At 44.0% G+C, this 12001-nt stretch overlaps 1 protein-coding gene and 1 non-coding gene across 3 annotated transcripts in view; one reads left to right on the forward strand and one right to left on the reverse strand.

Moving 5' to 3' along the window:
- Elapor1 (endosome-lysosome associated apoptosis and autophagy regulator 1) overlaps positions 1–12001 on the forward strand; it is an 84526-nt gene that overhangs the window by 30451 nt on the left and 42074 nt on the right. For both annotated transcript variants that reach the window (XM_070006188.1, XM_070006189.1), the window contains exons 3-4: positions 5453–5573; positions 7510–7702. In XM_070006188.1, the coding sequence (XP_069862289.1) occupies positions 5453–5573; positions 7510–7702 (314 nt within the window). The remainder of the gene's footprint in view (positions 1–5452; positions 5574–7509; positions 7703–12001) is intronic.
- Positions 4054–4173, reverse strand: LOC138817401 (U6atac minor spliceosomal RNA). Its single transcript, XR_011368854.1, has one exon. It is a non-coding gene; the product is annotated as a U6atac minor spliceosomal RNA (small nuclear RNA).

Genomic DNA, 12001 nt, shown 5'->3' on the forward strand with positions numbered 1-12001 from the left:
CTTTGCACAACTGTATAATGTGCTGACTGTACACAGATTACAGGAAAGATTGAAGTACTGTCAGAGAATTGATTTGTTTGTTCATTGATCACTGTGTGTAATTGAGGAAGCATGCCAGTTAGTCCCTGGCTTAACTGTGTCTAAGCATCTATTTTGAAATAGATACAACAGAGCCAGCAGCCATGGGTGCTGTGACTGTCCCTGAGAGAATAAAGAGAATTAACACATATCAAAAGGGAAATTTTCCAAGGCCAGGCACTACCATTTCCCCAGCAAACCTCTCACCCAAGAGGTCCCCAGGAGACACCAAATGACAGCCAACAAAAGAGCTTCAAAGGACCCAACATGGTTAGCAGGAACCAAAATATCTCTGTGCAGATTAGCTATTTAACACCATCATTTCAGACCTCAGAAATGAGCCCAGCCTGGCTGTTGGCAGATAATTAATCATGCCGTATGGAATGTGTGTGTGTGTGTGTGTGTGTGTGTGTGTGTGTGTGTGTGTGTGTGTGTGTGTGTGTGTGTGTGTGTGTGTTGGTACTGGGGCTTGAAATCAGGACCTTGTGTTCTCATTCACGTGGCTTTTTCTGCTCAAGGCAAGTGTTTTACCACTTGAGCCATACTTCCACTTTCCAGCTTTTTGAGACAAAGGATGAGAAGAAGTAACAGGCCTAGAGTGATGATAGCCCAATGGCACAAAGAATCCCCATTCTGCTGTTCTTGGCGACTCTGATGTTTAAATCTAAAACCAAAGATTCTAGTTAAAAACTAGGCACAGGCTCTCCCAACTTTGTCTTCTCCTCTGTGTCTCAGGGTCAAGTACCAAGTTATGTTGCTGTCCTGAGCCAGCCATCCTGGGCTCAGCTCAGAGCTCTACATGCTGAGCATATGATATAGGTTTGGTAAATATTTATAAGGGGAGAAAATAAAATGGACCCTACAGTTGTTCTCTTCTTGACTAAAGTTTCTGTAGTCACAGGATAAGAAACAACATATTCACTGTTAGATTTTTAAAAAGAGGTGGCCGAGTAAGAACAGCATCACGCACGTGGTATTCAGGTAAGGGGTAGGTTTATTCAGTAGACCTGCTGGGACCAGGCAAGGTTGGCACTCCACGCAGCTGGGAAAGGCCTGGGAAAGACCTGAGAAAGAGAGAGAGCTGAGGAAAGAGGTGGGAAAGAGCTGGGAAAGAGAGCAGAGAAAGAGCTGGGAAAGAGAGCAGGGAAAGAGAGAGTGAGCTGGGAAAAAGAGCTAATAGAGCTGGGAAAGAGCTGAGAAAGAGCGTCTGGGCCTTATCTAGGGTATGGGCAGAGAAAGGTGTGGCCACATCAAATTCAGATGTGACCTCAGCAGATGCAGATGTGACCTCTTCCAGGTGCGCCAGTTGCCTAGGTAACGCAGGTGCTGGCTGGAGACTTTGCTGCGAGGAGGGTGGAGTCTGCTCGCCATCCAGGAACCGACTTTACATTCACCAAGTTTCAACAAATCTGTGCTGTCACAGTATCTAAGACATACTCTGTTATGCTACAAAGACAGAAAAAGGCTCTATCAGTTAAAATATGACACAGTGTTTACTTTCGTTTAATTATAAGGTACATTTTGATTCCATAGATGCTAAATATGAAAAAATGTACTGGTATTGGGGTTTTAACCCAAAGCTGGACACTGTACCTTAGCTTTTTTTGCTCAAGGCTGGTGCTCTACCATTTGAGCCACAGCTCCACTTCTGGGTTTTTAGCGGGTTAATTGAAGATAAGAGTTACAGACTTTCCTGCCTGGGTTGGCTTTGAATTGAAGTCCTCAGTTTTCAATGTCATGAGTTGTTAGGACTATAGGCATGAGCCACTGGCACCTGGCTAAAAAATGTGTGTTTTAGAAGAAATGAAATGCATCCTGTTTTCTGTTGCAATGCTCTCTCCTTGTGATCCTGATAGGACCTGAAATGGTCTCATTTTTAGTCTCAGCTCCTGGCAGTTAAACATGTTATACAATCGCACTTTCATGTGGTCAGAAGAGGAAAATTCCTCATTTTTTTTCTTATGGATACAGTCATATGAAGTTTCATAATATTCTCTAAGTTAGATCATAACTCTCGGATTCCGTGGTCTGCTGTTGATGACAAGATTTGGAAGAGCTCGGAATGCTTAAAACTGTTTGCTTTCTTCTGAATGGAGTTTTGTTGTTGTTAATGCTCAATTTGGCTGTGTTGTTGTTTTCTAGTTAATTTATTCTAGTTCAGCTAAGGCAACTGAGTGGTGAGTGGCCATCTGCACAGAGAAATTAAGCATGAACAGGTGCAGGTGATGAATGCCTCCATGCCTGGCCTCAAAAGGACATTTTCATGAAGCAAGCCTGGGTTTGTAGTCTTTCTCAGCAGAAAGGTGGTGGTGGGCACAGGGGGAGGGGTTCGGAGGGGGGAGAACAACTGGAAGAACCACTTGTGTGACACTCCATGTATGTGTTTTTTGTTTTTATTTTTGTCAATCGTGGGGCTTGAACTCTGGGCTTGGGCACGGTCCCTTCACTCTTCAGCTCATGGCAAGCACTCTACCACTTGAGCCACAGCGCCACTTCCAGTTTTCTAGTGGTTTATTGGAGATAAAAGTTGCACAGACAGTGGCGCTGTAGCTCAAGTGGTAGAGCGCTCGCCTTGAGCTGAAGAGCTGAGGGACGGCACTCAGGACCAGACTTCAAGCCCCACAACCGACAAAAAAAAAAAAAAAAAAAAGTTGCACAGACTTTTCTGCCTGGGCTGGCTTTGAACCATGATCCTCAGATCTCAGCCTCCTGAGTAGCTAGGATTACAGGTGCGAGCCATTGGCACCCGGCTTCCATGTATGTGTTTTGTGGATCAGCCCTTTATTTAGTGTCCTTCTGTTGAGAACATCCTTGCTCATAACTTCTATAGTTTGAGACAAGAAAAACCAAATCTTTTCTAGACTGTGTGTGTGTGTATGTGTGTGTGTGTGTGTGTGTGTGTGTGTGTGTGTGTGGCGGGGGGTGGGGTGCATGTTTCAGTACTAGGGCTTTTGAAACTCAGGGCTGGGCACTGCTCCTTAGCCTTTTTGCTCAAGTTTAGAGCTCTGTCACTTTGAGCACAGCACCACTTTGGGCTTAAAGTTTTTTTAAATTATTGTTAAATAGTTGTACAAAGGAGGTGCCATAGAACAAAGCAGTTTATGAATACAAATGCATCTTGATCACAATCATCCTCTTCAGCATCCTCACCCACTCCTTCCCTTCCCTGTCTTAATTTTGTACTATCTGCAATGAATTCTTAACTACAGTCTCTTCCCCTTTCCACCTTCATAAGTCTACTCTTCTCCCCTTGGCTCCACCCCCTTCTTGCCATGTACCTGTTTCCTGGTGTTGATTTTGTTGGGCTTTGACCTAGTCTTTCTAAAAGATTATACTATTTGAGGAGTCTACTATACTTCAGTGAATTCATTTGTAACCACTTGCATACCGCCCATTCTGTTTACTTATAGATTTATAGGAACATTCTATCTACCACAAATAAGGGAAACCATGCAACCATTGTTTCTCTGGGTCTGTCTGACTTGTTTTACTTAAAACAATTTTTTTAAGTCTTTCCATTTCTTTTTGAATGGCACAATAGTATTCTTTCTAATAGATGAGGAAAAAATCCATTATATATAATATATATGTTTTATATATATATATATATATATATATATATATATTTCCTTGATCTATTCATCCATAGAGGGACATCTGGACTGATTCAGTATCTTAGCTGTGGTAAATAGTGCTGCAATGAACATGGTTGTGCTGGTGGCTTTACTGTGGCTTTGTATAGTGAGATTGCTGGTTCATTGGGTACCTCTGTGTTTAGTTTCTTGAGGAGTGAGATTGCTGGGTCATAGGGTACCTCTGTGTTTAGTTTCTTGAGGAACCTCTATACTGCTTTCCAGAGTGGCTAAACAAGCTTACATTCACAACAGTGTAGGAGGGTTCCCTTTTGGCTGCATCCTTGCCAACATTTGTTGCTGTTTGTTTTCTTGATTGTGGCTGCTCTAACTGGGGTGAGATGGAAAGCAATGATTAGATGCCATAAAGTAGGTGGCAATGCCTTAACCATATGCATATTGTCATGCTCAAGGGCCTCTTCCATCTTCGTCCAGGGGAGTGCTAACTCCTTTCATATGACACCCACTTCTGGCTTTTTGCTGATTAATTGGAGACAAGAGTCTCACAGATTTTCCTATCTAAACTGGATTGGAACCACAATCCTCAGATATTAGCCTTTTAGGTAGCTAGGATTATAGGCATGAGTCATTAGCTCCTGGTTTCTCCTTTTTTTCCTTCCCTACCTCTCTCCCTCTTCCCCTCTCTCTTTTTTTTTTTGTCAGTCATGGGTTTGAACTCTGGGCCTGAGCGCTGTCCCTCAGCTTTTCAGCTCAAGGCTAGCACTCTACCACTTGAGCCACAGTGCCACTTCCAGTTTTCTGGTGGTTTATTGGAGATGAGGTTTACAGCCAGGACTGGCTTTGAACCATGATCCTCAGATCTCAGCCTCCTGAGTAGCTAGGATTACAGGCGTGAGCCACCAGTGCCCGGCTTCCTTCCCTCTCTCTGTCCCTTCCTTCCTTCCTTCCTTCCTTCCTCTCTCTCTTTCTTTCTTTCTTCCTTCCTCTTTCTTTCTTTCTTTCTTTCTTTCTTTCTTTCTTTCTTTCTTTCTTTCTTTCTTTCTTTCTTTCTTTCTTTCTTTCTTTCTTTCTTTCTTTCTTTCTTTCTTTCTTTCTTTCTTTCTTTCCATCCTGGGGCTTGAATGTAGGATCTGAGTTCTGTCCCTGAGCTTTTGTGCTCAAGGTTAGTGCTGTATCACTTGGACTTTTTGGTAGTAAATTTCTGACTTTTTGATAGTAATTTTTTTTTTTTTGTCTGTCATGGGTCTTGAACTCCAGGCTTGGGCACTGTCCCTGTGCTCTTCAGCTCAAGGCGAGCACTCTACTGCTTGAGCCACAGCACCACTTCTGGTTTTTTAGTGGTTTATTGGAGATAAGAGTCTCACGGACTTTCCTGCCCAGTCTGGCTTTGACCTGTGATCCTCAGATCTCAGCCTCTTGCGTAGCTAGGATTACAGGCATGAGCCACTGGTGCTGGGTTTAGTCTAATCTTTAGTGACCTTCTGCTGCTGCTTCTCCATAGGACATTGTTTATGTACACACACACACACACACACACACACACACACACACACACACACACACACACACACACACACACACACACATCCTGGTGGAAAGAAATGATCCAATGATTGTAAGTTGTCCTCTGGGCTTTGTGATCATTTGGGCAATGTGATGTGTTGCTCCTAGCCAGAATTTTGCCCTCAAGGTCATCCTGCGATGATGAGTGTTGGTTCCCTTGTGCTGGGCAGGTAACTATCAGTGTCTAATCATGCTAACACACTTTTTCTCCCTTGCAGTCGGAGTACCACTACGAGTATACAGCGTGTGACAGCACAGGTTCCAGGTGGAGAGTCGCTGTGCCTCACACCCCAGGCCTGTGTACCAGCCTCCCTGACCCTGTCAAGGGCACCGAATGCTGTAAGCAGCCTTCCTGCCCCAGGGCTTCTCCCTGACACTCAGCATCAGCCTCTATCCTCAGTCTCCTGCCATGCCAGCTATCTCTGCCTCATACAGCAGCTGCAATAGGAAGTCAGATCTTTCTCCTTGTCTCCATCTCTAATTCTTTCAAAATTTGGTACAGAAATGTTTTTCATGGATGCAAACTGGTGTCTGAATCTTCTCTTTCCTTCTCTCTCTGGCTTTTTCAAAATGCTAGTTCTGGGGCTTGAATTCAGGGGACTGGATGCTACCCCTAAGCATGTTTTTTTTGTCAGTTGTGGGATTTTAACTCAGGGCCTGGGTGCTATCTTTGAACTCTTGCACTCAAGGCTAGCACTCTACCACTTTGAGCCATAGCATCACTTCTGGTTTTTCAGTGGTAAGTTAGAGTTAAGTGTCTCATGGGGACTTTTATGTATTTCCTGGTCTACCTTTGAACCATGATCCTCAGATCTCAACCTCCTGAGTAGCTAGGATTACAGGCCTGAGCCACCAGCTCCCGGCTCCCTTAAGCTTTTTTATTCAAGGCTAATACTCTACCAGTTGAGCCACAGCTCTGCTTCTGTATTTTAGCTGTAACTGGAGATAAGAGTCTCATGGAGGGGCTGGGAATGTGACCTAGTGGTAGAGTGTTTGCCTATCATGCAAGAAGCCCTGGGTTCAATTCCTCAGTACCACATAAACAGAAAAAGCCAGAAGTGGAAATGTGGCTTAAGTGGTAAAGTGCTAGCCTTGAGCAAAAGAAGCTCAGGGATAGTGCACAGGCCCTGAGTTCAAGCCCCAGAACTGGCAAAATAAATAACTAACTAAAAAATCTCATGGACTTTCCTGCCCTGGCTAGCTTCAAACCATGATCTTCAGAGCTCAGCCTTCTAAATAATTAGGATTACATGTGTGACACTAGTACCTGGCTTCTCTCTTCTTTTCTTTTCTCCTTCCTTCCTTCCTTCCTTCCTTCTTTCATCCTTTCTTTCTTTCTTTCTTTCTTTCTTTCTTTCTTTCTTTCTTTCTTTCTTTCTTTCTTTCTTTCTCTCTCTCTCTCTCTCTCTCTCTCTTTCTTTCTCTTATTTGCAAGTACTGGGGCTCAGGATCTCAAATTCTTGCTTGACTTTTTTACTCTAAGCTGGTGCTCTACCACTTGAGCCACACCTCCACTTCTTGCTTTTTTGCTGGTTAATTAGAAGAATCTTATAGCTTTATCTGCCTGGGCTGGCTTCAAACCAGAATCCTTAGATCTTAGCCTCCTGAGTAGGTTTACAGGCATGAGCCATGAGCTTCTGCTTCTTTTATTAAAAAAAAAAAACCCAACACATTAAATCCTGTTCATGGAGAGAGTGTAAGCAATTCTAGCTGTATGAATATACACAGTTATTTTCTTCTTTGCCTGTGAATTTCTCTGCAGTCTCTACTCAGCATTCACAATCATCTATTAGGCAACATTGGGATGGTTTTGTTCTTGGAAAGGAAATCAGAGAAGGTGAAAATTCTGCAGAGAGGCCTTTAAAATGCACTGTGTGTCACTCCCAGGGGCTGCCGATCTGACTGCAGTCAGGAAGGTGGTAAACTGTCACAGCCCCGTGACAGCTAGCCCTTTTCTACAACTGGCTCTAATTTATTTTTTTTTTAAATAACAGCTTTGTTGAGACACAGTTTACATGCCAAAACTTTTACCCTTTACAGTGCAAATGTAGCTTTTAGATTATTCATGCAGCCATCAACACTGTATATTTCTGAACCTTTTAACTATCCAGGCCCTGCCCTCAGCCCCTGGCAACCACAAATCTACTTGCTACCCCAGGACCATAAAATGTGCCAGGACCCCAGGTCCCCACCCCGACCTCTTCCCTGTAGAGTACCCTCAGCCCCATCACTTGTGACCTCTCCACCCCTCCCTTGTCCTTGTCCTGCTGTCTAGCCTTCTCTTGCAACGCCGGAGAGTTTCTGGATATGAAGGATCAGTCCTGCAAGCCGTGTGCTGAAGGCCGCTACTCCCTGGGCACCGGCATCCGGTTTGATGAATGGGATGAGCTGCCGCATGGCTTTGCCAGCCTCTCAGCCAACATGGAGATGGACGACAGCGCCACTGAGTCTGCGGAGAATTGCACGTTGTGAGTCTGTGCGCGCGCGTGTACACACACACACACACACACACACACACACACACACACACACACACACACACACCGTGGATAGTCCTCAGGCTGGCAGGGACCATGTGGGAAGGTGGAGAGTAGCCAGTGCTCCATGGGACTACCAGCAGCGAGCAGGCAGTTGTAGGGGAGAAAATCATGGATTCGTAGAGTCCAGTGGATCTGAGTGAGGTACAAGCGTTAATGGTCTAGTCTATGAAAAGTCCAACCCAATTGGAATTTTGCATCAGACAATAACCTTTCTCAACTTGAGTGGAACACGATGTAGGATGTGATAGGTGTCTTCCTGGTTTGGGTGCTGAACTTTTAAAACTGGGAATCCTCACTCTGACTTTATGTGCTTGGGCTGGGGGTGGCTGAGATCTTATAAACCCCTTCAGACTCTGGTGACCAGAAATATTTCCAGCACGGATGGAGATTTTTGCCAGTAGTTGAAAAGCTCAGTCTTTTATAAAAGGTGACATATAAAATATAAAAGGTGTCTTTTATATGTCAGGTGTCATTCTGGGTACTTTACACATATTAATTTTTTTAATCTGTACAGGAACCTGATGAAATAGGTTAAGGGTTCTCATTGTAGCAATGGGAAACCAGGGGTTTTGTGAGATTAGCAATCTATCTTTGTTAACTAGCTTACAACTGGCAAGGTTGGAATTCAAATTCAGTCGCAGTTTTCAACTGCTTGGGACTGTCATTTTCAAATAATACTACTCTATCTATCTATCTATCTATCTATCTATCTATGAAGGTCCTGAGGCTTGAACTCAGAGCCTGAGTGCTGTTCCTTAGCTTTTTGGCTCAAGGTTAACTCTCTACAACTTGGGCCACAGCTCCACTTCTGACCTTTGGGTGGTTAATTGAAGCTAAGAGTCACAGGCTTTCCTGCCCAGGCTGGCTTCAAACCATAATCCTCAGATTTCAGCCACTTGAATAGCTGGGATTACAGGCATGAGCCACCGGAGCCCAGTTCTCAAGTAACATTTATTTATGAGCCAGGTAATGTTGTTTCTAGCTACTAAGAGCAGAAGGATGCAAAAAGGCAAAAGCAGCTTTTGGTTAAATATAGTCAATGAGATCTGGGGGAGGAGGGGTGAACCTTTCTCTTATACTCAAACAAGCAAATATAAGAAAGACTGGAAAGTCAAGTAAAGTGATGCAAAACTGTATGTAGTCTTAGCACTGGAAGGGGTTGAGGCAGGAGGACTGTGAATTTGAGGCCAGCCTGGGCTTACACAGTGAGATCCTATCTCAAACAAAGCAAAGATTCCCTCCCCCTCCATCTTGCAGAAGTAACTATGCTTGAGCCATTCAGTAGTCCAAATTTAAAGGTATTTTAGAGTTCAATTGTATGTGGCATAATCATTGTATGATAATGTTTGGGGGAGAGGGACAGAGACAGAACTAGAAGATGCTAGCCAATAGGAGAGCATATGTGTGTATTACGATAATCAACCCCACTTGAGTCCTAATAGTGAATACCATTTGATCTTGGTCCAAGTGCAGACCTAGCTTAATCAATTCCTTCATGCAGAGGAAAGGTTTCACCTCTCTCCAAGGACTGCGCTGAGAGGGCAGAAATCATTATCTGTCAGACAGGCAGGATGTGGGCTATTTAATAACAAACTTGTGTTTCCATGGCACAGACAGGCTCCAGCCTGGGTCTTAAGGCTTCCCACAGCATCCTAAGAGGGAAGCAGAGAATGTTTCTTTTCTCTAGAAATGGAGGAGGAAAAATGGCCACCAGGGTATGTTTTGAAAGTCAGTACTTCAGCTGGCACCAAGATCCCAAGTATTTAGCGTTTCTGTTCAACTTGAATCCAACTCCACTGCCCCTGGCTGAGGCAAGCTAGTGTGTCTTCCGGTCTGCTCTGCCTCAAGATCTCTGTTTGTCTCCTGTTTCTGACTTCTCCATGCCATGTTAACACAATAGCTAAAATGATCGGAGAATACAAATCAAAACACCATATGTTTCTGCTCAAAACTGAGGATACCCATTGCTCTTGGGGTAAAATCCACAGCTTACAGGACTCTGCCAATGTGACCCCTGTCTTCTGCTCATTTCCCTTGCCTCTTGCTCATTCTGGTACACCCACTGGCTGCCAGAAACAGCCAATTTCCATCCTGTGCTGAATTTTCTTTAGGTCTCAGATCTCTGCCTAAAAGTCACTTCCTCAAAGAAGCCATTCTTGAGTCCATAGATTCATCTTTTTCCCTACCTTTTTGTTTGGAGGTACTGGGCATTGAATTCAGAATCTCACACTTGGTAGGAAATCCCTCTGCCACTTAAGCCACATTTTCAGCCAATCTCTGCTTTATTCATTTTTTAGGTAGAGCCTTGCACTTTTGCTTAGGTATTGGCCTTGGAACATTATCCGCTGCCTTCCATGAAGCGGAGTAGCTGGGATGACAGGCATGCACTACCACTCCTGGCTTGTTCTTTTTTTGGGGAGGAGAGGGGGAGGTCTGGTTGTGGGGCCTGAACTCTGGGCCTGGGCGCTGTCCCTCAGCTCTTCAGCTCAAGGCTAGCGCTCTACCACTTGAGCCACAGCGCCACTTCCAACTTTTTTCTTTTTGCTTATGTGGTGCTGAGGAATCGAACCCAGGGCCTCATGTGTGCAAGGCAAGCGCTCTACCACTGAGCCACCTTTCCAGCCTCCTGGCTTGTTCTTTGAGACAGGATTTTGTTAACTTTTTTTTTTTTGCACAGGTTAGCTTCTAGATGTGATCCTATTTCTACTTCAAGTAGCTCTTTGCATTTTTAAAAACTGATTACATATTAATTCCACAGTGTGGAGGGTTCCTAGTGGGTTTTTTTTTTTTTTTTGTCAGTTATGTGGCTTGAACTCTGGGTCTGAGAGCTGTCCCTGAGCTCTTCAGCTCAAGGCTAGTGCTCTGCCACTTTGAGCCAAAGTGCCACTTGCAATTTTCTGGTGATTAATTGGAGATAAGAGTCTCAGGGGCTTTCCTGCCGGGGCTGGCTTTGAACCATGATCCTCAGATCTCAGCTAGGATTACAAGCATGAGCCATCGGCTCCTGGCTCCTTGTGATATTTTCATATAGCCCATAAACTCCTATTACACTCTCTTAATTCACCTTATGATTCTTTCTGTGATACTTATAACAGTGACTACTATGTGATTAATTACATTTCCATATGCGCAGTTAGAAACAGAATGTAAGTCCAAGCGGGAGAGACTGGATTTGTTTTGGCCCTTGCTGTGTCTCCAGCATCTAATAGCATCTAACATCTAACAGTAGACCCAGAACAAATGTTTGGAAACCAAACAGACAATTGGAACAGGGTTCAGGATCCTGAGGCTACAGGGGATCTCCCATGATGGATGTTCTCAGGCTGAAGTATAAGAAGCAGTCTGACATCAGAGACTGGGATAAACAAGAGGGATTGGATTAGAGAAGGGGATCATAAAAAGTATATTTGTGGAAAAGAAAGGGCAGAAGACCAAATACTGAGACTATGAAGTAAGAGAGAGAGAAAAGCATAGACATGAAAGATATGAACATTCTACTAGGCAGAGAAAGACTTCATATTAGAACTAGCCACCATTTTCATTCTATGAAGTTGATAACACAGCAAAGTGTTTCTGAAGAGAAAAAGGAGAGCATCAGAAACTCTGAAAAAGGTCATAGGAAGGCAGAAAACTACAGAGAAATCAAGCAGAAATCAAGAAGAACACAGAGTTCTAAGCCCATCCCTTGCTACATGAGAGGAGGAGAAAATCTAGACTTCATTACAAGATTACAAAGATGCATCTTTGCTTCTGTATTCATCTAAAGATACTGTAGCAATCCTTCACTAAGGATTGTCCCAAACACAAGATTGTAGTTAATCAACTTCAATAGCTTCTTTTTATGTGTAAGTATGTGCTAGTCTTGAGGTTGAGGGCCTGGGCAATGTCCCTGAGCATTTTTTTTCTCTAGGCTCGCTCTCTACCACTTGAGCCATAGCTTCATCTCCAGTTTTTTGGTGGTTAATCGGAGATAAGAGTCTCTCAGACTTTCCCACCTGAGCTGGCTTTGATCCTCAGATCTCAGCCCCCTAACTAGCTAAAATTACAGGTGTGAGCCACTGGCACCCAGCTTGCAATAGTTTACAGCCAAGCTTCCTCATCCTGAGTGGAGGAGAAGTCTACACTGTGACTTGAGCATTGGAATTAAATATTTGCCTACTGAGCCGCTCCCCTTCAATCTAGTAACAGGAAAACACACCAAAACCCAGCCACTACCCCATCTTTGAT

Source organism: Dipodomys merriami, unplaced genomic scaffold (genome assembly GCF_024711535.1).
Source record: "Dipodomys merriami isolate MVZ:Mamm:240054 unplaced genomic scaffold, mDipMer1.0.p SCAF_7, whole genome shotgun sequence".
NCBI lineage: Eukaryota > Metazoa > Chordata > Mammalia > Rodentia > Heteromyidae > Dipodomys > Dipodomys merriami.